This window comes from Penicillium waksmanii (genome assembly GCF_028829765.1).
Source record: "Penicillium waksmanii strain IBT 27052 chromosome Unknown utg000010l:1.0-3698451.0:1.0-3701458.0, whole genome shotgun sequence".
NCBI classification, from domain to species: Eukaryota; Fungi; Ascomycota; class Eurotiomycetes; order Eurotiales; family Aspergillaceae; genus Penicillium; species Penicillium waksmanii.
The window spans coordinates 3,579,576-3,601,055 of record NW_026643256.1 but is presented as its reverse complement, the minus strand read 5'-3'; the positions used below and the strand labels follow the sequence as shown (position 1 = coordinate 3,601,055).

The 21,480-nt window shown below is 49.5% G+C and overlaps 9 protein-coding genes across 9 annotated transcripts; 6 read left to right on the top strand and 3 right to left on the bottom strand.

Moving 5' to 3' along the window:
• Positions 1-202: 202 nt before the first annotated feature.
• Positions 203-2,084, top strand: N7481_013314 (fungal specific transcription factor domain-containing protein; the record flags this gene model as incomplete). The annotated part of the gene is made up of 5 exons (XM_057272533.1): positions 203-602; positions 651-934; positions 1,009-1,494; positions 1,566-1,774; positions 1,838-2,084. 5 exons carry the CDS (start codon positions 203-205, stop codon positions 2,082-2,084), a joined length of 1,626 nt encoding a protein of 541 aa, XP_057116721.1.
• A 675-nt stretch (positions 2,085-2,759) lies between these two features.
• Positions 2,760-4,532, top strand: N7481_013313 (FMN-dependent alpha-hydroxy acid dehydrogenase; the record flags this gene model as incomplete). The annotated part of the gene is made up of 5 exons (XM_057272532.1): positions 2,760-2,787; positions 2,874-2,932; positions 3,004-4,246; positions 4,310-4,383; positions 4,446-4,532. The coding sequence occupies 5 exons, from the start codon at positions 2,760-2,762 to the stop codon at positions 4,530-4,532; spliced, it is 1,491 nt and encodes a 496-aa protein (XP_057116720.1).
• A 475-nt stretch (positions 4,533-5,007) lies between these two features.
• N7481_013312 (putative ABC transporter) lies at positions 5,008-7,244 on the bottom strand (the record flags this gene model as incomplete). The annotated part of the gene is made up of 2 exons (XM_057272531.1): positions 5,008-6,470; positions 6,527-7,244. 2 exons carry the CDS (start codon positions 7,242-7,244, stop codon positions 5,008-5,010), a joined length of 2,181 nt encoding a protein of 726 aa, XP_057116719.1.
• A 1,212-nt stretch (positions 7,245-8,456) lies between these two features.
• On the top strand, positions 8,457-9,500 carry N7481_013311 (uncharacterized protein; the record flags this gene model as incomplete). The annotated part of the gene is made up of 1 exon (XM_057272530.1): positions 8,457-9,500. One exon carries the CDS (start codon positions 8,457-8,459, stop codon positions 9,498-9,500), a length of 1,044 nt encoding a protein of 347 aa, XP_057116718.1.
• Positions 9,501-9,755: 255 nt separating this feature from the next.
• Positions 9,756-10,903, top strand: N7481_013310 (hydroxyacyl-thioester dehydratase HTD2; the record flags this gene model as incomplete). The annotated part of the gene is made up of 3 exons (XM_057272529.1): positions 9,756-9,854; positions 9,916-10,328; positions 10,399-10,903. The coding sequence occupies 3 exons, from the start codon at positions 9,756-9,758 to the stop codon at positions 10,901-10,903; spliced, it is 1,017 nt and encodes a 338-aa protein (XP_057116717.1).
• A 1,180-nt stretch (positions 10,904-12,083) lies between these two features.
• N7481_013309 (uncharacterized protein) lies at positions 12,084-12,571 on the top strand (the record flags this gene model as incomplete). Its single annotated transcript, XM_057272528.1, has 2 exons — positions 12,084-12,110; positions 12,185-12,571. 2 exons carry the CDS (start codon positions 12,084-12,086, stop codon positions 12,569-12,571), a joined length of 414 nt encoding a protein of 137 aa, XP_057116716.1.
• Positions 12,572-13,527: 956 nt separating this feature from the next.
• N7481_013308 (FAD-binding oxidoreductase) lies at positions 13,528-15,016 on the top strand (the record flags this gene model as incomplete). Its single annotated transcript, XM_057272527.1, has 3 exons — positions 13,528-13,956; positions 14,006-14,129; positions 14,193-15,016. 3 exons carry the CDS (start codon positions 13,528-13,530, stop codon positions 15,014-15,016), a joined length of 1,377 nt encoding a protein of 458 aa, XP_057116715.1.
• A 335-nt stretch (positions 15,017-15,351) lies between these two features.
• N7481_013307 (uncharacterized protein) lies at positions 15,352-17,301 on the bottom strand (the record flags this gene model as incomplete). Its single annotated transcript, XM_057272526.1, has 1 exon — positions 15,352-17,301. The coding sequence occupies one exon, from the start codon at positions 17,299-17,301 to the stop codon at positions 15,352-15,354; it is 1,950 nt and encodes a 649-aa protein (XP_057116714.1).
• Positions 17,302-19,205: 1,904 nt separating this feature from the next.
• On the bottom strand, positions 19,206-20,406 carry N7481_013306 (LysM peptidoglycan-binding domain-containing protein; the record flags this gene model as incomplete). Its single annotated transcript, XM_057272525.1, has 4 exons — positions 19,206-19,399; positions 19,465-19,696; positions 19,764-20,261; positions 20,386-20,406. 4 exons carry the CDS (start codon positions 20,404-20,406, stop codon positions 19,206-19,208), a joined length of 945 nt encoding a protein of 314 aa, XP_057116713.1.
• Positions 20,407-21,480: the final 1,074 nt, after the last annotated feature.

Here is a 21,480-nt window from a genome sequence, read left to right as displayed (position 1 = left end):
TAACGATATGATCTAAGCAACCCAACCAGATATTGCAAACCGAATAACCATCTACTAGGTTCGCTGCGATCGAGTCATTCCACGATGTAACAATTGTGCGAAAGCCACATCCGAGTGTATCTACACATCTCGGAAATCCCGACCCAAGAAACCCAGGTATCATCTACCTATGAAAGGGGACTTGAAACCACCATGAACCACCATGGAACTGATGAGCTTTTACAGGAATCCTCCCGTCAACCAAAACCTGTTCTTGGACATCCTCGGCCGTCTTGACCGTCTTGAAAAACATTGCTCTCTGAGTGCTTCGGCCGGTTCAAGTGCCTCTCAGAGACCACCCCTGAGCGAAGATCCGCTACCAATAGCTCCCTCACCGATTCAAAATATTGTTAACTGTATCAAAGATGAAGATACTCGACACTTTCTTCTCTTCAACATTTTCTGTTGCCTGGGACAACTTAATTCGTGCTTTTTCATCGGTCGATCTATCCGCGCGATCACCTCCGCTATATCGGAGATCGAATCCCTGCAGAATACCCAAAGCGTCGAGCTGCTGGGGGACCCCGACATCTCAAAAAGTCTCGCCAAAAGGCTCATCGAAAGTAAGTATACCATTTACTTATAGCCGTCAATATTCTAACTCTTTCCAGACCACTATGGCCGTTTTCAATTTGAAGGCTTCCAGTACCCTCTCAAGAAAGATTTCTTGGCTGCAATCCCTGACTTAATCGATAACCCTCACATTCAGCTAGATCATACGTCTCAAATAATCTACTACTCAATTCTGCTCCGGGCCTGTATGCTAGACGCTGAGGCTCACCCAAGAAGAGGCAACTTAATCCAAACCCTCTATTCGAAGTGCGTTGCATTAAGCGACGATTGGATGGAGAATATCCAGGATACCTCTACCGACCTCTTAGCCGTTTCTCTGATGGTAAGCACATCATGTATTCACTAACCATCCATATTCTGGTCTACATCCAACCCACATTGCTAACAGACTTATAGATATCAATAGCCCTCGAAGGCTGCAATATAGATCTAGCCTGGAAAGCCTTCAGTCATTCCTGCAGAGTGGCAAAGGCCCTCGGCTACTTCTCCGTGGACGAATTCACAAGTGCAGAGAACGATCAGCAGTCCATCCCAGTCGGCACACCCGCGCCAGAAGCCGAAGTCGAGCGAAACCGCAAACGCTTCGGATTCTGGCATATCCTTCGTACGGACTGTATTTTTCGCATGTCTTTTGGCAAACCGACTCTTATTCCTGCAGGATCGTGGAAAGTTGATTTGCCTGACCCGACAATCAATGGTGTGGACGATGGAAAGTCAAATTTCATACAGATTCACTTCATTTCTTCGATGAGGCTTGCTCTCATTGTGATGAGGTATCTCGATTGGATTGAGAGGGATGCCCAACCGGATCCAGTTTCGCACGATACCGTCATTGATGGTTATATCGATGAGGTGCAGTCTATTTTGTCGGATTGGGATATGGTACGTTATGCCTGTACCTGGTGTCCCTACTGCATGACAGAGTCCGCAATTCTGTGCTAACAGCAAATAAGGAGAGCCTTCTTCGAATGGCGACAGAGCATATCGATATCTGGCTCTGTGTCGACGTGCTATTCAACAGCTATACGATGCTTATTGTGCTGTATCAATCGAAGAAGTGCAATCGGGGTGATAGCCTACCATATCCAGCCACTGATCTTGCCAGGAAATCAGTGAAGACCTTCCAGACACTCCTAGAATGCTCATCGCAGTGGGGAATTAGGTATGCAAAACCTCGTTCCCCATCCACGAATCCGTTTCGTACGTTGCTAACGCGCGCCTTTAGTCTTATCTTACTGTACCAGTTCATCCCCTTCTTCGTCCTTTGCTTAAACATTCTTGGAAATTCCGCATGCGAATACCTCGATGAAGATCTCATGTTGGTGAACTGGGTATTCGAATACGTCGAAGTTGTTGTTCAGGGGCGGGTCGAGCTACAGCCGGTTGTGATTATCATGAAGGCAATGGTGACTGCGTGCCGCCAAACGAAAACAGACCTTCTTGCACGGTCGGATGCTACTTTTGCACAGTGACAGAGGCCGTGGGTGTATCCAAGACTGGACGCCTAGGGTTGTACAATGTCAATGTCCGAGTCGATTATGAGCAAATCAAAAACCCACTGCTCTTGGGAGATCCAAGTAGGAAGTTGATTTGTACTAGTATACCGTAAATCCTGAAGTGAACTTCCAAGGTTGAACTTGAACTTGAACTTGAAGATATATATATATTCATGCACGTATACTACCACAACAATTACTATTAGCCTGAAGGCATATGGCACGTGATGCAAGCACCTTCACCACTTCAACTTCGTCACTTCCTTCTCCCCTCATCCACCATGACCACCATGACCATCATCAACGCCACTGCCAGTGCCTCACTCTGCCTCTCGGGAGACCAAATCCGACCCCCACGTTGCGGTCTGCATCATCCAGACGATGGCCTTACTCAATCTCGACTCGTGGGAAATTGACCCCCACATATCTCCACTATTCTCCCACCAATGACACCTGCGAGAATTCAAATGCCATTGTTTCCGGCTATCGAATTTGCCCAACGGAGCAGACACCGGTCCCCTTCCCCACACTCCGCACGGCGGCTTCGCCGAAAGGCCCTTCTTCAACACTCGTCCTGCCCTGCTTTGGCCTTTTCATGCTCGCTCATCCCGTCGTGAAATAAATTGAACCCAGCGATAGGTTCCCGCAACAATGGCCAAGGTCTTCGATGCCGCAGAAGGTAGGTTCATTCCGACAGAATTGCCTGGCTCCGAGTCTTAGTGCTCGGCTCCCCGCATTGCTCGAGCTAACAAAAGAGGATCTTAGTTGCCAAACACAACACTCGCGAAAGCTGCTGGGTGATACTCTACGGCAAGGTCTACGATGTGCGCCCGTTCCTCCCTTCCACTCCTCCCCTCATGAACAGGTCGAATGCTAATACAATCGTGAGTCTTAGGTCACCGATTTCTTGTCCAGCCACCCCGGAGGTGCGAAAATCATCCTGAAGCTCTCCGGCACCGATGCGACGGAGGAATATGACCCTATTCACCCCCCGGGAATCCTGGAGGAGGAACTGAAGCCCGAAGCATGCCTTGGAACTGTCGATGCCAGCACTCTAGCCAAGGAAGAACCCGCCGCGGAGGCATCGGAGCCAGTACAAGGTCCTCCGCCCGTGGAGACTCTCCTCAATCTTGACGAGATCGAAGAGGTGGCTACGAAACAAGTGACTCAAAAGGCATGGGCGTATTACTCGTCTGCCTCGGACGACAAGTTCTCCAAACAATTCAACAATCGAATTTACCAATCCATCCTTCTCCGTCCGCGGGTCTTTGTCGATTGCACCCGATGTGAATTGGACACCACCGTTCTCGGCCACAAGGTCGGATTGCCCTTTTTCATTGCCCCCGCCGCTATGGCGCGTCTAGGCCACCCTGCCGGTGAGGCGGGCATGGCTGAGGCATGTCGTAGCTTCGGCGCCATGCAGATCATCTCGAACAATGCTTCTATGACCCCCGAGCAAATCGTCAAGGATGCCGCACCCGATCAGGTCTTTGGCTGGCAACTATATGTTCAAACTGACCGCAAGAAGAGTGAGGCTATGTTGGCCCGCATCAACAAGCTCAAGGCAATCAAGTTCATCGTCCTCACGCTCGACGCACCGGTCCCAGGAAAGCGGGAGGATGACGAGCGCAACAGCTTGGTCGGTGCAGCTGCTCCAGTTTCGAGCGGTGTGAAGGCGGCCGAACGTACATCAGACGACACCCCTGATGTTTCTGGAGGCTCTGGAGGCGTCGGCCAACAACTGTTCGCCGGTACCGATCCCTCCCTGCGCTGGCATGAAACATTGCCCTGGCTCGCTCAACAAACCGACCTTCCCATCGTCTTGAAGGGTCTTCAAACCCATGAGGATGCATACATTGCCTCATTGCACACTCCACAGGTCAGGGGAATTATACTTTCCAACCATGGCGGTCGAGCTCTGGATACCGCACCGCCTGCTGTACACACCTTGCTTGAAATCCGAAAATACTGTCCTGAAGTTCTCGATAAACTAGAAGTCTATGTGGATGGCGGTATCCGCCGTGGTACCGACATTGTTAAGGCTCTTTGCCTGGGCGCAAAGGCAGTTGGTCTCGGCCGGGCTGCTCTCTGGGGTCTCGCAGCCGGTGGCGTTGATGGTGTTCGTCGGACGTTGCAAAGTGAGTAAACAACAGATTCCATTGATCGCCCTGCATTTTCGCTAATTGTTTATCGTGCTACAGTTCTGGCAGACGAAAGCAAAACCTGCATGCGACTACTTGGTGTCGAAAACGTCAACGAGCTTGGTCTTCGACATGTATGTTACCACATTCTTCTATTTCAAAACGTGCATTGGCTAACGTCCGCTTTTCTCACTAGATCAACACGCGAATGGCCGAGCATCAAATCTACGACGGGCCATCCAGTCTGGATTCTTTGCGGCAATCGTTCAAAGCGAAATTGTAATGACTGTTTTTCTTGTGGGCCTTTTAAGGCAGTATATATCCTTGCATTTTGTACATTTACGCTTTCTATCATCTATCTATGCGACTCGTTGGCCAACAAAATGGCCTCCCAAAGTAAATAATTATGATGTACTAGAAATCCCCATACAGCATACAGGGTAGCGGAGTCAATTTTCCGCGTAAGGCTCGAAGCAACTGACGGACAGCAGTTTCTGGCTCTTATGAGGCTTGAAGGTTTTGCCTTCGAATACCCGGGATCACAATCTTAGCAGAAAGTGGGCAGATCCAATCCTTCAGCTCAGGGGAGACTCGCCAGGACATGAGACCGCCTCGCTTGCATCTACGGGACGAATTCCCCCACACGTCGGGGCCCACAGAGACGGGAGGATTTGCCTCGGACGGAATGGGTGCGGGTACGGAGACGTGGGAGAGGCAGAGGATCGTGTAAAATTGCGTGCAAGAGTGGAAGTCTTTGCTCATGCTGTGAAATATTCATAGGTCGAAAAGTCGGTTTGCCCTTCTTCCTTGCTGGCCCTGCGAAAGCTCCGCCTCGTAGCCTTCTTAAACTCGGTTGGTGAAGACCAAGCCACATCCCATGTTTTCGCATCGCCGAGGTTGCTCGAGGATTTGAGCACGCCAAATCGGAAATCAAGCGGATCAGCGGATGGGTCATTTGACTCAGATGGCAGACGCATGTAATACCGAACGGAATCCGGGATCTCCTCTTTCACATGACTGATCAGAAGCAAAGCCTGCTCATCGGATAGACCCTGGTGTCGCAGATTCTCAGAAGGCCGGCCGGATTGGCCATTTTCCAAGAAGCTCAGGCACTTGTCGCGTTGTGAGGCCGTCAAGCCGGAAAACGGCTCGTCGAGGATGACGATATCGGGCTTGTGGATGAGAGCGCGGAGGAACAGCACGATGCGCTGTTGCGCGGTGGTGAGTTGACCGAAAAGCACCTGATCAGCATAGTCGACATCAAAGTCATCGGGTATATAAGGAGTAGGATTGCCTTGGCCTTTCGTCTTCAGTTTGGGAAAAAGATCAGAATCGGTGATCTTGGGAGGCTTGGACAGCGCAGAGGCTGCATTGGGATCCAACTCAGCCTTGAACTCTCGTAACGCCGCGGAGACATCTAGATCGCGCTCGTGATCGAGCTTGGGCCGGGCGAGGAAAGTCTCGGCAAAGGAAGATTCCAGGGCAGCACGAATTGATAATTGACGGGGAAAGAAGGCGTGGATTTCGGGCGAGGAATGACCCAGCCGGGACTGCAGCTCGAATATAGAAATTCCCGGCTTGCCAGCCTCGGGTAGGCGAGAGCGACCAAGTATTTTGATAGGCTGCGAGTATGTTTGAGGATGATCGGAGGTGATCAACGACAGAAGGGTCGTTTTACCAGATCCGTTGGCGCCGAGGATAGCCCAGCGCTGGCCGCGGCGGACACGCCAGTGAAGACCCTTTTTCGGTTGTTTCTCGATATTCTGCTCCCAGTTACCAAGAACGACCTTGTCGCCGTATTGAACCCGGACGCCATCCATTTCAATCAGGGCTTCACCCCCGATTGGTGTCTCGCGCTGTTTGAGCCGATTTGAGGCCGTCTGGTTCGTAGTAAAGTCCCGAAGCAACTCTTGATCAAGATTCCCTGCTTTAAGGTCCTTTTGGGCCCGAAGGAAGATAGGTTTATCTTCGAGGTTTGCAGGTTTATCCTTGGCCTGGGAAGGGTCCGTGAGCTTGCGCCAGGTCTGTAGAACTTGATTCATCTCAAGCCGGGTTCCTTGTGCTAGGACATGGTGAGTATTTCCAACGAGCATCGTGTGAGTAATCCAATCCGGCACGGTGTCTTGCGGGCGCAGAGCCAGGATAAGGCGCGGCGAACATTTATCAGCCAAACGAAGGAGTAGCCCAGAGATGCTTCGTACTGTGGCCGGGTCCAGTCCCACTAGAAATGAGTTAGCTTCCGTCAAACGAGGCGATGAGGATAATTGGACAACATACTGAAGGGCTCATCCAGCAGCAAAAGCTCCGGCTTTTTCAATAGGGCCTTTGCGATGCGCGCCCGTCGAGTTTGGCCATTACTGAGATTCGCAACAGGCATGTCGAGCAAAGCACCCAGGCGCAAATCGGTAATTACCTCCTCGAGCAGCTTCTCATCCCGAACAGTTCCCTTTTCTTCCCCTTCCATAGGGTTCAGAGATGTTTGGCCGCGCAGGAACTGCTCGACTGTCCAATCGGTCTCCTCGCGAAGACTTTCATACCGGGCACTCAAATATGCACCACGGGTACCTCCAATGGCCCCAGATCCCTCGCCGCTGAAGCCGATATATTGGATAGCATTGCCAACTTCGCGTAGTTTCGGATCCTTTGCGGCAATTTCGTCGGTGCGCAGGTAGGGGTATGAGCGCGCGGTCGGTGGAATGGAGATATGGAGGCCTCGTAGGATGTCAAGTAAGTCGGTGCGGCCGGATGGACCGATGATGGCCCAATGCTGCAGACTCTCTTCCGGGGAGGATCGCTTCGCAGGGAGACTGAAGTTCAGCTTAGGGAATAATGGTGGGTTGGTCAAGGCATCTTGTTCATCATCGGTCGGGTATCGGCGGTAGAAAGTACCATCTTGAATGCGTACGAGGGGCAGCGAGGATACACGCCGCGCGTCTAGGCGGATGGGACACCGAGGTCGCGCCCGAAGAGTTGTACGTAGGTGCGGCAGCAGCATCACATAAGTGTGAGAATGAGAATGAGAATGCAAGGCGAACTTGAAGTTGTCCAAGTGAAGTTGAGAGAAGTTGAAGATGGACTTGATGGGTCAGGTGACTGCGGTTTCGGAGTTGGCACCGACCTCCCCGAAGTATACAAAATGGTATAAAAGGAGTATAAACATGGGATTGACAGAGTGCAGGAGTATTTAGGATTTAGATATTGAGATAGAAATAGTAAAACTAGAAGATATCAAGAAATGGGAAGTCAGCAAGTCAGGAAGTCCAACCTGATCTATTCAGGGCAGGTGGCAGCACTACAGTTACTTAGTATCATGCACTACATGTTGTTTTTATTGGTCTTCGCAATATCTAGTTTCACCGTGCCAATGGCCACGATGTATCTACCCCAGAGTTACTAAAGGGCCTAGGATGACATTGGATCTCGCCACTTCGCCGCTGGAATCTGATCATTGTCCTTTGAAGACTGGATGGACTGGAAATGGAATTCGTGGTTGCATCAAATGTTTAGTACTTAGGTCTGGGTTATGTTTACCTAATTTGAGGTCCCTCTTTCGAGGTTATGGAGACCGTATGCAATTCGCGGCCGAAGCGGATTCTCACATGTAGGGCAACCCATGAAGCCAGAGATCAAGGTCGTACATGTACGACCTGTTCGCCCAGGAACTATGCGATTCCGTCCAACATCTACTCTAGTCTGTACCAAGCCATGCTTGCAAGTCCCCAGAAAGCCTCGGCTGCACATGTTGGTCTCGATCTTGCATTGCAGGTGCAGCGGTACCAAAGGGGCCGTCGTCAACCCCAACAAGAATCAAAGTTCGGACCAGTCGAAGGTCATACAGAAAAGGAACATACCCAGAGTGACATTGGATAGTAAGTCTGTCCTACCAAGGCATGCCGAATGCTTGAGGAAGTACAGCATGTACGATCCACGATATAAACTTGAAATAGACACCCTGCGGAAGGAAAGGAAGCTCTACTAGTACCTACCACAATGTCGTCGCTCCCTTGCTCGGCATCTTCCCATGAGTATATCCTCCGCGAAGGCTACAACAAGATATTCGAGGGGCATACCGTCTTGTTGACGGGCAGCACCGGGTCGCTTGGGGGGATGTTTGCTATACAAATTGGCCCTCCAGTTGCCTACCCGCAAGCTATTTGCCCTGATCCGAGGCGAACCAGCGCAGGCAATCGAGAAATGGACCAAATCTATGCCTGACCAGGTGCAGGCCATCTTAGCCTCGGGGAAAGTGCACTTTATTGTCGGTGACATGCGGAAGGCAGACTTTGGCCTCAAGAACGAGGTGCTCGAGGAGTTGCGCGAGCAGGTCACTCTGGTCATCCACACAGCAGCCAAAATCAGCCTCGAGGCGAGTTTAGTGGATGCTTTCGAGAACAATTGTCTCCCAGCATTGGAAATGGCCCGTATTGCTTCGCGGTTCCGCCGGCTGAAGCTTCTCATCCAACTTTCCACAGCGTACGCCAACAGCTTCTTGCCTGATGGGCCAGTGTTAGAGCGACCGTACACTCTCCCGGATCACGATGGAGATGATGACCCCGAAGAAGAGTTATCATCGATCTTGACATTGAATCAGTCCCCCATAGCGAATCGATTCTCCTCGCCCTACGCGCAGGCCAAATATATCATGGAACGACTGCTCCCACGTCGGTTCCCCTTGCTGCCCATCTTGTTGGTACGACCGACCATCTTCGGCCAGGCTTTACGAGATCCGTTTCCCTTGTATGGACTGGAGAATTCGACCCCGATGAACAAGTTCTTCCAGCATTTCTTGGCCGACCGTGGCGCCACGCAGGTATGGCATGCAGCAGCAGGATACACAACCGGCGCCAACATCATCGACGAGATTCCTGTAGATTTTGTCGCCAACGCATGTTTGGTACATGCTGCTACACGAACAACGGGTATTGTACAGGTCGGCGCGCAGCTCTATGAGCCCTTCACTTTTGACGCATTCTTGGAGATGGCCGTTAGTAATGCGCCGCCTGCTATTCTCCGTGATCTTCCTCGAGTGGTCTTCACCGAGGACCTCAATGCACCGCAGTGTTTCCTGGCCGAGCTAGTACAAGTAGCTTCACGGCATTGGTTGTTCGATTGTGGTCGGTCTTATTGGTTGAAGCAGCTTGGGGGTCCCTTGAGTCTCCAACAATGCAAGCCACAGGTGGACGAGGTGAATCGACGGCGGCTGCAGCAGATTTACAGTCGATTGATGAAAAAGGAAAAGGCACGACTGTAGCGGGGAGTAGGAATGATACTACCAATAGTACAGTTGTATGTAGTCAATGCGTGGATCCAAATTTCCAAATATCAAATCAAAATAGTTGTAGAGGGAGAGTTGCATACAGCCGACTCCGGCTACTTCCACACCACACCACAACCACAACCACTCCAACATTCTCATATATCTCGTTCATTTCCTTTTCTCTATTATCTTTCGTCTATTTATATACTTCTTCTTCTTCTTTTCTCTCATAATTATCTCTGCACAATCATGTCCCTCCCCCCTATCACCAATTCTCCGCCCTCGACTGCCTCGGCTTCTTCCTCGCGCGGTCCGCTTCTCCTCCGCATCTCCGCATCTTCCAGCCTCGTCAGTCGCCGCCTCATTCCTCTCGCGTTTTCAGTCCTTGGGCCCTCAAACCCACACTCAGATTCTTGATGCCAACCAGCTGAACCTTTTGACACTCACATTGAATCGTCCCTCGCTATTCCCCGCCACCCCCGCGCTCGCTCCGTCACATCAAACCCCCGTCCCACCGGGTTACCACCTTATCTACTTCACCCCGGGTTTTTTGGAAACCGAGCTCGGCGCTGATGGAACCGATACTTCATACAATCCCGAATCACCCTTCACCCGCCGCATGTGGGCTGGGGGTGAAGTGAACTGGCCCCGCGATGCCCAGGGTCGACCAAACCCACTACGCGTGGGGCAACAAGTGACCGAGACAACGCGCGTGTTGAGTGCCGAGGCCAAAGTCGTCAAGAAGACCGGCGAGGACATGGTCGTAGTGGGTGTTGAGAAGGAGTTTTCCAACGAGAATGGTGTCTCCATCGTGGACCGCAGGTATGTATCTGGTTCTGGGGTAGTTCTAGTGGTCAACCACCCCAACTAACGCGTCTTTTTCTTTCTACAGGAATTGGGTCTTTCGCAAGGCTCTACCTACGCCAGCAACCTCTTCAGCGGCACAATCGTCATCTTTACCCCCGAGCACCTCCCATCTGACCACTCCGAGTCATACCTCATCGGCCATCGTCACCGAGGGCAACACACATACACGCACTCTCCTCCAAACCCCCGTCACGCTCTTCCGTTTCTCCGCCCTCACATTCAATCCACACAAGATTCACTACTCTCTACCCTGGGCACGAGATGTTGAGGGTCACAAGGATATCGTCGTTCACGGACCCTTGAATCTGATCTCCATTCTGGATCTATGGCGCGACATCCGGGGGAAGACACAGGCAGCTGAAGAAGCACCTCTATTACTCCCCCAGCGCATCTCATACCGGGCTACTAGCCCACTATATGCCGGTGATGAGTATCGCGTGGTGCTCGAAGAAGGCGAAAAGGGTGTGTCGCATGTTCAGATCGTGGGCCCCGGGGATGCCGTGGCGATGAAAGCGGTGATTCATGCTTGATCAGAACCATCCCGCCAAAAAAAGACTGGGAAAGGTTCTCTGGGACTGCTCATCTTGCAGGAGGTCTACAGGGGTGTCGATGTATAATCAGCTCGAGGCGAGGGGAAGCGAGGCCTTTGATATTCCTCCCCGGCGCTTGTAGCCAAGAATGCACCCATTGACGGCCAACTATAGATACCATTAGTCTCCCCGTGGCCTCAAAACTGTGATTTGGGTCATGGGTACAGTCCATTGAATAACACGATAGCACTACTACGCAGGGCAGGATACTGCTCAGGCCCTGAGCGATTACTACGAAGCTCCGAGTCTTTCGAATACGCGGTTAGAAATCAGCATATACATTTCATGATAATCTCCCCCGTTCTTGTAGCTGACAACCTTCCAAGGTCTGAAGTAATCGAAATTATCAAAAGACATAGTAGTCAACCCTAGAAACTTGAATACCTTGCCGATGGTAAAGAAATAGCAGGATGTGGTCTTTTTACATAGTATACTGAGTCAGTGGCATTGAGAAAAATGTCATAGATGACTTCTTTGTCCCGGTGATCAAAAACACAGCCAAGGAACACTGTTAGCATGCACAGTGATTTGATGTGAGGAATAATTTGATGTGATAGATTGATCTCTCTTTCAAGTCATCGGCTTTCGCAGAGGTTTGTAGATCCCAGAATATAGAATCTTCCCTGGACATTTGCTTGATACTTCACCGGGGATGAGAAGGTCAGGTTCAAAGAGAGGGGAATCAAGGTGATGGGGAAGGTGAAGGAGTTGTTTGCATCGGGTGTACCATTCAAGTGATTATCCGTACTAGTATTTTTTCTGAATGAGCATTCACTCAAGGAAGGCACGCTCGCTCATTTGACATTCAACGACAGGAGCAACTTCAAGTACTTTCCGAGTAGTAACGACCAGTGCTAACTCGTATGTACTGGTACTTCGCCGGAAGTAAATTCGTAGAAGCCAAATTCCGTATCAATTAGATATAATGAAATCAAAAGCGAAGGAAAATACAGTGCCTTTAATTGGGATTATATAATTAAGTTTCATAGATGCTTAGCTGTGCAGGATGATGAAGTCTTCGAAATTTTGACCGGTTGTCAGTTGAAACCCGCAGTTAGTATTTATGCACAGCGTTGGCAGTAGAAGCCTGTTCGATACCAGTTGGATAGGAATTTAGAGCATGGAGGGTCACATCGAGAAATGCCAGGTATGCACCATTGTTTTCTCGTGCATGTCACTTAGTTTGACGTTAATATCGGCCATGATTGAAGGGTCATCAAGTTTATTGTGAATGCGGAGGTCGATTGTCGTTTGAATAGCGTAGACAGCAGTATCCTTGAGTTCCTGCCATTTGAGGAACTTTTGATTAGGAATGTCGATATCTTCGGTCTTCCATTTAACAATTTGAAAAGCCATGAGACTACCAAGTGCAATATTGAGGTCGTTGGCGGCGCGGGTGCGGATGTCGGTGCCATCAAGGTCAACTTCTGCATTGATTTCAGGTACCAGCTCACCTGTGAAGACCACTCAGAGCCGGTAATTGTGGCAATTGAGCACTTTGTGGAGGGAATAGGTCCATTGCGTGTAGTTGGAAATCTGCTGAAGGGCACAAAACGTATCCTCGATCCTAAATCCGAAGGTCATCGCGGCTGTAGCGAGTGGAAATGACTTGACTGGAGATAGCACATTATTCGTGATCGAAACTTTTCACCACAAAGAGAACCGGCCGTAGGAGGTGGCTGATATTAACGCCCGGAAGCGCGCCGAACCTGACCGGATCATGAGAGGCAGTGGTGACGATCATGATTTCGGTAAAATATCGGCGAGGGTACTCGCATGTCGTTGGATTGATTGATTTTGAACTGGGCCAGCTTGCACATATGCGCAGTTCCTAGCGGTGTTGGCAAACAAAACGACGGCCGAGAGCAGCCGTGGCGCAATTGAGGTGTGATTCAGAGCGCATGCAATGACGTGGCACGTCAGGGTGGCTAGAAAACATATTGCCAGGAGGACTGCTCGGAGGTTCGTTCAGAGGAGCCTCGAGGCGATTTAATCGATGCCATAATATTCAAACGGTACCATCAACACGTTGTGGCAGGCGGTTGCTTCCAAATAGCTTCGGGAACTGGCAGAAACGTCTGATCGGGAGTAGGGAGGGACTTTGAAGGAGGGCTCAAAATCTGTATGCATGAAGAGAGGAGACGCAAGTGTGTATCTCAGTTCAAGTTGGTGCAGTGAGTGGCCGAAAGAGAGAGGGAGAGGTTGAATGTCGGGCGACAAAAGGATGAACAGCTCAGCAATCACCGCGTATCTGAGAAGTATCGCAGAAAGGGAAAGAAAAGAAAAAGAAGATGCGTCATCCATATCCCGAGAGACTTGAAGGTGTGGGGATGTTCAAGTTGAAGTGGGGAGATTTCCATTTTGCGGGGTAGTTTACTAGTGGAGTATAAATTGAACTACATCCATGGGATACTCGGGAAATCGGGATGTGGACCACTTGATATTGTACTTTCCCCTCCAAATATCCGATACTCCAGGGCTATCCAAGAACTACAAATACAGATATCACTGCAGGACTTTGCATCTATCATCTACCCAAACAACATCCCAAGAAGTCACCAACCATGCATATTGTCTGGAAAGAAGAGGCGGATGCTGCCACGTACGATGATGCCCGGGTGGGCCGGGTCTTCAATCACCGCCGCCCGGACCGATTCCCACTGGCGGTCGTGAAAGCTTCCTCCTCTGAAGATATTGTTGCTGCCGTTAAGCTGGCCGTGGAACGAAAGTGTCGCGTCGCTGTGCGATCCGGAGGCCATTCCTGGGCGGCGTGGAGTGTTCGCGACAACTCTATCCTGATTGATTTGGGGAACTACAAAAGCATGGAAGTAGACGCAGAGAACAGTATAGCGCGTGTCTCAACTAGCATGACAGGACGTGAAGTGAATGCCGTCCTGAACAAAGAACATGGGCTCATGTTTCCCGGAGGCCATTGCCCAGATGTCGGTCTAGGCGGATTCTTGCTCCAGGGTGGAATGGGATGGAATTGCAAGGTGAGAGCATTTTTGTAACCACGGTAATAAATGTTCTAACAGACTTTAGAACTGGGGTTGGGCTTGCGAAAGAGTCCTTGGACTCGATGTGGTAACAGCGGATGGCGACTTAGTTCACTGCAATGCCTCTCAAAACCAAGACCTATATTGGGCAGCCCGTGGGGCCGGTCCAGGTAAGTGGATAATGGCAGATAAAAAGAAGCAAATACTTGAATGGTGACTGACCTAAACGCCAGGATTTCCCGGTGTTGTGGCCAGATTCCATCTTGACCTAATTCCGTATCCAGAAAAAGGCTTTCGATCATCTGGCTACATCTATCCAATCGGTCTTTATCACGAAGTTTTCAAATGGATCATAGCTATTGCTCCTTCCTTCGACACCGACACGGAGATTGCAGTAGTCTCACAATACCCCGAAGGCGAAAATGAGATCTCACTTTTTGTTCTATTTGTGACGATGAAGCATAGCCCTGAAGAAGCGGAAACGGCACTGAAACGGGCCCAAGAGACCCGACCAGCTGGTACGAGTAGCGAGTGGTTCTGTAAGGAAGACAACCTCGATAACCAGTACAACAACCAGGCCAACGCCAACCCAGAGAGGCATCGCTACTGCACTGACAATGCGTACATTGACAACGACGCGGATGTCCCGAGTGTCTTGGAGGAGGCATTTACGAAACTTCCGCATCGCAAAGCTTTCTCGCTATGGTATGCGATGAACCCCTGCAGCCGAAGGGAGCTCCCAGACATGGCCTTAAGCATGCAGTCGGACCACTATTTCGCGTTGTATACGGTATGGGAGGAGGAGTCAGACGATATTCGCTGTCGTGCATGGGTGAAGAATGTGATGGAAAAGGTTGAGCGCCATTCAGTGGGTGCCTACTTAGGAGACTCAGACTTTCAAGTTCGACGGACGAAGTTCTGGGCCGACGATAACGCTAAACGATTGATGGATATTCGCCGCAAGCGGGACCCCCAGGGCAGGATTTGCGGATATCTAGACCAAGAGGACTTGTCGGGAGTGAATGGCTTGGCCAATATTCACGAGTGGAAGGTGTGATCCTGATAAGAGAGGCAAACACCCAACCCTTGGGAAATCAGGGATAAATTAGATTTAGGTATCATTTTCGTCCGGGAGGAATTTGAGGGTGCTGCAGCCCATTTAGATGCTTCATGTGTTTGTTTACAATTTCTGTGTTGGGTTGGTCGAAAATAGATTCGGTGGGAGAAATATGACATTTAGATTGATGTAGCAGTTCTAGTCATTTTTCTTCGTGAATTGTATGTTCAAAACTGCCCTGAATGCCTTTGTCGGATCTAGGTGTTTTCAGCACCAAGATTTTCTTCATCGGCTGTTTCTATTGAAGGGGAAATATTGTTGCAGGGAAGCCGCAATTATGCCTTGATACCGATAACAGCCAGGTTGCGAGGACTAATAGAGTAATCAAAAACTGGCTCCACCCAGCATTCCTTGACTGAATCGTGTTCGCGTAAAAACTGCCATCGATCTGTCACAATAATCGCCTCAACGACCTGTGCACTGAAAGCCATGAGACTCCATACGATGCTTAGATTTTTCCGGGCATACTGATATTCGTTTTCATAGCGATCAAGCTCATCATCGCTCATGGTACAAATGTGCTTCTGAATTTTCGTACCATGATGGGGATCGCGGCTGAGTCGAACGGTAGCCGCTCGAACATACGCAGCGAACGACGTGAAAGCCGACTTGCGTAGAGATCCAAGAATAAGTGGCGGGGGCCTATCGATGTCACCATCATCATTGTAGAGATCCTTAGGAATATCGGGCTGGGGCACAACACCTCGGTCGAGGAGTACACGCTGGAACAGAGCGCGGAAGAAATGACGAGTAAAGAATCCTTCACTTTCCTCGCGGCCCCAGTTATAGGGTGCTTGAACGGCCATCATGCGAGCGGTGATGTTGAGCTTCATTCCAGTAGCACCCTCACTTTCATATGTTTCGAAGCGCTGAGACATCGGGAATCCATGCGGATCATACGAGTTTCCAGTTTGGTTCAACCGTGGATGAAGGGAGCGAAGGATTGGAAGCTTGTAAGTTGCAGGCCCCAGACGCTCGGTCATGAGGTTGTAACAGCAACCGATCATTGCCACAGCCACAACTGACGGGTTTAAGACCAAAGATCGGACACCATGGTGTAACAGATTGCCACATGAATGGAGAGAAACAACCATAACACGAGCGTCGCTCGGTTGTTCTTCGTCCAGATTGACCGTGATTGAAGTTTCATTTGAGTCTTGGATTTCCATGGGGGTCGCCACAGGGGATGGGCGCACCACATGGTTAATTATAGGTTCCAGGTATCCATCTGAGATATCATGTTCAATATAGCTGAGCTTGCCGCGGGTGTCGATTTCAGCTTCCTCGGGCTTTTGTCGCTGCGATTGCTTTTTGGATGAAGAGGCTCGCAATTCGTTGGGACCCAAATCGATTTGGCCCAACATTTTGAAGGTGGTTACTTCTTGGTCCTCCGTACCAGTATCCGGCGCACCATGTGTATTGATTGATGATTGAGGCATTTCTGGGCGTGGCTGTGGTGCTGAGATCTCGCTAGAATCTGCAACATCCGGTTTTCCATCGCATTCATTGCAAGAAGTCTTGCGTTTATGCACATATACCTTTTTTTCTTTTTTCTCAGCAAGCATAGCATGTATATCCATTCCTTGGGCACCGCTGATGTTGTGATGGTGTCTTTCAATCGCGATGATGTGCTTGTGGTAAGGCGAACTAGCTAGCGTCCGACCTAGATAGTTTTGTCCAGATCCGAAATCGACAATGTGGGATATAGGCTCATTCCGGCGCTCATTCACCACATCCGAGAGCGAAGCAACATGACGGGAGAAGAATTCAACTTCGTGGAGTTTCTTTTTGTTCATTCCCACGGTAGTCTTATATGGAAGCGCAGTTCTCATGGAGGGCGGTGGGACATCAAATTCTCGCCGCAGACTCAGTCGGCGAATATTGTGAATGTAGTCTATAAGACTTTGAGGAGGACGCGCGCCACCATTCCAGGTTTGACTATCATCATTCTCGTCATCCTGAGGGTCCCGCAGTGGTTCAATGTTCTCATGCAAAAGAAGATGGAGAACTTCATGAACGTCATGATGCTCGAAGAATTCCCTCCAATCAGCCGGAAGTAAGGTAGAATAAAGGTCAGGTTTTCGTGTCAGAAAGTCGAGGATATGCACGCCACCACAGAGGTTCATAAATAGAATAGACGATGTCGCAAATTCCAGCAACTCGTCGACGTAAGAATCCGGGTTTTTCCACTCCTCGGCGAGTGGGAGAGGGCGAGAAGTAGCCATGTAATTTCAATTTCAATCCCCGCACAGTTCCTTGATTTTGATCGAAATATTTCTAGAAGATTTGCAATGCAATTGAACTCCGCGGGGAGTTGAAATTCGAAGTGGATCAAAAAGAAAAAAAGTGGCGCGTTATCGCTGCTGAGTCATCCTTATCGCAGTCTTAACACCTGATTTATCAGGCGACAAGTCACTCGAAGTATAACTACTTCTAATATAGGCAGTCTAATATTAAGGAGAGAACCCTAGAAAATAGACCCCTAGCGCCATATCATAGTAGAAGAATTCCCAGGCTCTTCTAAGATCCACCAGACCTACAGTCTATCTTTAGTCTCAGCTATCTTATACTATATCGTATCATTGGGATATAGATACAGATGTAGACGTAACCATTGATTTGGGCCATTATCTGTCTATCCTTCTTCTTAGATTGAGTCGTCTGTTGCATAAGTATTGGATCTGACTATACAGAGGAAAAAAGCCCTCAGATAAAGGATTTGTTTAACGGTTCCGAGATCTCGTAAATGTGAGGCTGGTAAGAGTGTCTTTATTTAATTATCAGACTAGAGAATCTATGAGGATACTACTTTGAGAGCACTGGATGGTGGGCCTATATTAGTGTATTCTGCCTCTACTTTATGCGGGTTAATATAAGCTGGCCAGGAGGCTGACTAATATTGCTGGTAGTATTTTGAGGCACTAGTTCGCCATACTAGCTGGGTCACCGCTGCGGCTTTCTTTCCGGACAGAAGGCAGATTGCGTCGGGCTCGTATGACTAAATCGTCAAGCTTTAGGATGTGACCAAATACTTGAAAACTTGATGTATTTTGGGTGCTGTTTTAGTGGTCTTTTGAAGTTCTGTTTATGGCATGAAATTAAGATATAAGAGAGCATCAATCCTCAAAAGACAACCGATATCTTACGATTAACATTGGTTTAATCAAATTATTTACCCCGCAGATAGGCGAACTAACCCGCATTACAGGATATCTACGTTAGAAATCAGAGGATAGTATGCTATGGGGATATGCCGCTTGTTCGAATACTATTATATTTTGACCCAGCATTACAGCCAAGTCAAATACGATTGTCTCTGGATACGTGAATACGTGCCTTTATTTCGCATACCCCGAAAATACGCTGAACAGTTTTCTCGCTCAGCTGCCAGGGATGATGGGGACTGGGGGTTGGAGCTTGCTGTAAAGCCAACTGTGATGGCAGTCCGATGATTGACATTCATAGTGGCTCCAGCTCAACTGGCAAGTGTCCATGACCGGGAATTTTCTGTGACTGGAGGGGCCTCCTGCGACTGGATGGCGTATGAGCAGACCGGGATGTATGAGCAAACCGTGAGTATGGGCGAATTTGGACGATTGACTTCCTCCAGTCAATCAACTACATTTCTCATCCGTCTGTTCACAGAGCGGGGTCTAAATCATTTGGTCAGATTTCACTTACTATTCAATGGGCCTTTACAATCTTAAAAATATGATGACAGGATATAAATGCGTTGGTGATTTTAGTCCAAATCCTGGTTTCCCTTATAGTAGTTCTGAAACACAGCCCTGGGGGTAGATGGGCCTCTTTATATTTCTCTTTCTATTTCTCTTTCCTCCATCTGGCTAATCGCCGAGAAGTCATTTCCGAGCAGCTTCTCCTCTACTCCCTCCACGCTAAAGATTTAGAAAAATTGAAGAACCCCCATATTCATATCAATATCTAGACTATGATTCAAAACACTTATGGGTGCCGGGCTCGGGTAATCACTTCCCAAGTCTAACTTGTACCCATCATATAGAGTACATCATCGTTCTCACGCGAAGGTTTCGTGGTAAACAACTTAAACACCAGTGCACATGTAGTACCCGTTCCAAAGGTTGCTACACTTGGCATCGATAGTGGGGTTCTACTTTCGGAACTGAGCGAGAGTAATACCGCCAGCCTCCTTCTGTATCTCAGGGCAACTCTCACCATCAGTCACCTTGTGGTACTTCTTGCAGTCCGAGGTCAGGTTGGGCATCTGCGGCGTGGGGCCATGGGTATTGACCGCGCCGGGAACGTGGACACAGACATTGTAGTCCAGTTGCAAGTCGGTGCAGCCTGGTGGGAAAAGACAAGCACTCATTAAACAAAGAAAAATGTTCTGATATGGTTCTGTTACGTACCGGGGTTGATAGAAGGGTTCCATTTGATGAATTGATCGTGGGTGATCTTGAACTCGGCCTCGATAGAATCGCACTGATCCCCAGAGCTAACCTTGTGGAAGTTGTCGCAGTTCGCTGCGATGCCGGACTGGGTGGGGGGCTTGCCGCCGTCAGTGGGTGTAGGAGCAGCAGAGGTTGTGGTTGCACCGGGGACGTGGATGCAGACGTAGTAGTCCAACCAGATGTTGGAGCACTCTGAATATTGAGAGTTAGCGAGTCTACAAAAAAAGACCCAGAAATGGAAGGGCGAGCAAACATACTGTCATTGATGTAGGGGTTCCATTTGGAGAATTGTGAAGGCTGATGCCGGCTGAAGCCTCAATGGCATCACAGCTGTCCCCACCTACGACCTTGTGGAATTTGTCGCAGTTCTCAGACAGCCCAGGCTGAGTGGGCTCGTGGTACCTGGCCGAAGAGGTTGTGGAGTGAGCTTCAGTAGACTTGGTCGAGCTGGAGGTCATCACAGCGGTTGTGGTCTCAGCAACCATAGAAGTGGTAATGGTCTTGGTAGGTTCGTCATCATTTGCCTCACCAGAGACACAGTACTCAGTTTCATCATCGAATTTGGAGCAATCCAGATCAGGGTTGAGAGACTTGAGGTCGTCAACAGCGATGCCCCAGCTGTCGGCAAAGGTTTCACAAGTGTCGCCCGTACTGGGAGTAGTACTGAAACTGCAGTCGACACCGCGACGGGAGAAAGTATTTCCAATGGAGCGTGCAGCAAGCAACTCCGGTAGGAGGCCCAAGGCAAGAGCGGACTTTCCGTATCAAGCGCTGAATCGTGCGAAATTGATACTACTCCATCCAAATTTCCCAAGAGGAAGTATAGACGAACGGATAGACCGGATACACTCGCATACAATATACTAGTACGTCGCGTACAGATTGTAACGTTGGAGGCATGCCAAGGCACTAAAGATGCGCTTCCCTCACAAACCCTGCACCAACAACCCAAGTCCTACCAAGTCCGCTCAAGCTCAAATTTCGGCCTAGGCATCAGCCTGAGCATCGACCTATCGCATATCTCGGTTGTGCTCCAACTTGGCATGCTTAACCTTGGAACTCAAGTTCGAATTTTTCCTTGTGTATGTATGTACCTGACCATATCTCCACCCACACGCTTCCGTCGTGATCTCCGATTGGTGAACCGACCCGGCAATGGGGATAGGGCTAAGATGAGCGATGCTCATTGGTTCTTAAGAGATCACCAGGGTTTGACCCACCTTCCGCCCGCCTTTCCGCCCCCGGTGTCTTGGAGTTGGAGATTGCCGAGGATCGACCCGTGCAAAGTATGAAATCTAGCCCTATGAAATCAGCACTGTTGGTTGGTTCCAAAAGTTTGCTGGAGGCAGTCGAAGGGATCAGCTTCCCTTGGTTCTATCATGCTGACCTTCTCATGGAATTAAGAGGACCGACATTGGCCAAAAGGTCATGATGGCCATTGATGCGTATGTAGCATGTATGGGTTTGTTGGGTTCTCCGGACGGAGCCCTCCGTCCAGAATAACACTTGCGGCTCTGATGAAAAAAGCCTCACCGAGAAAAAGATTCAGCCTTCTGTAAATTGTTCTCCGTACTTGTGACGCCAAGACATTGCCATATTTGCAACCGAAGTATTCCGTAAAGCTGTAGGACTAAGTTTGTCGGGAGGACAGAAGCCGACAGCTCCGAGATTTTTGACAAGTGGAATCATTATGTTCACAGATCACACGGATGGTAAACAGTGGCGAAGCACCGAGTATTCCCTCATGACCCCACGAAACTCATTTTAACTATTGATGTGGCTTGAGGGAGGGGGTTCTCGGAGGCTCGTGCTACCAGCTCAGTTTACCATTCCACTGAAGCTTGATATTACTCTTGGCAAGCCACAGGACCACCATCCAGGTCAAGTTAGGCTGACCGAGAATACTCTGTCCTTTCGCTTGCGATTCAAAATGAGCGCCGGTATCGCGATACTTGAGGCTAGAAAAGTGGCATT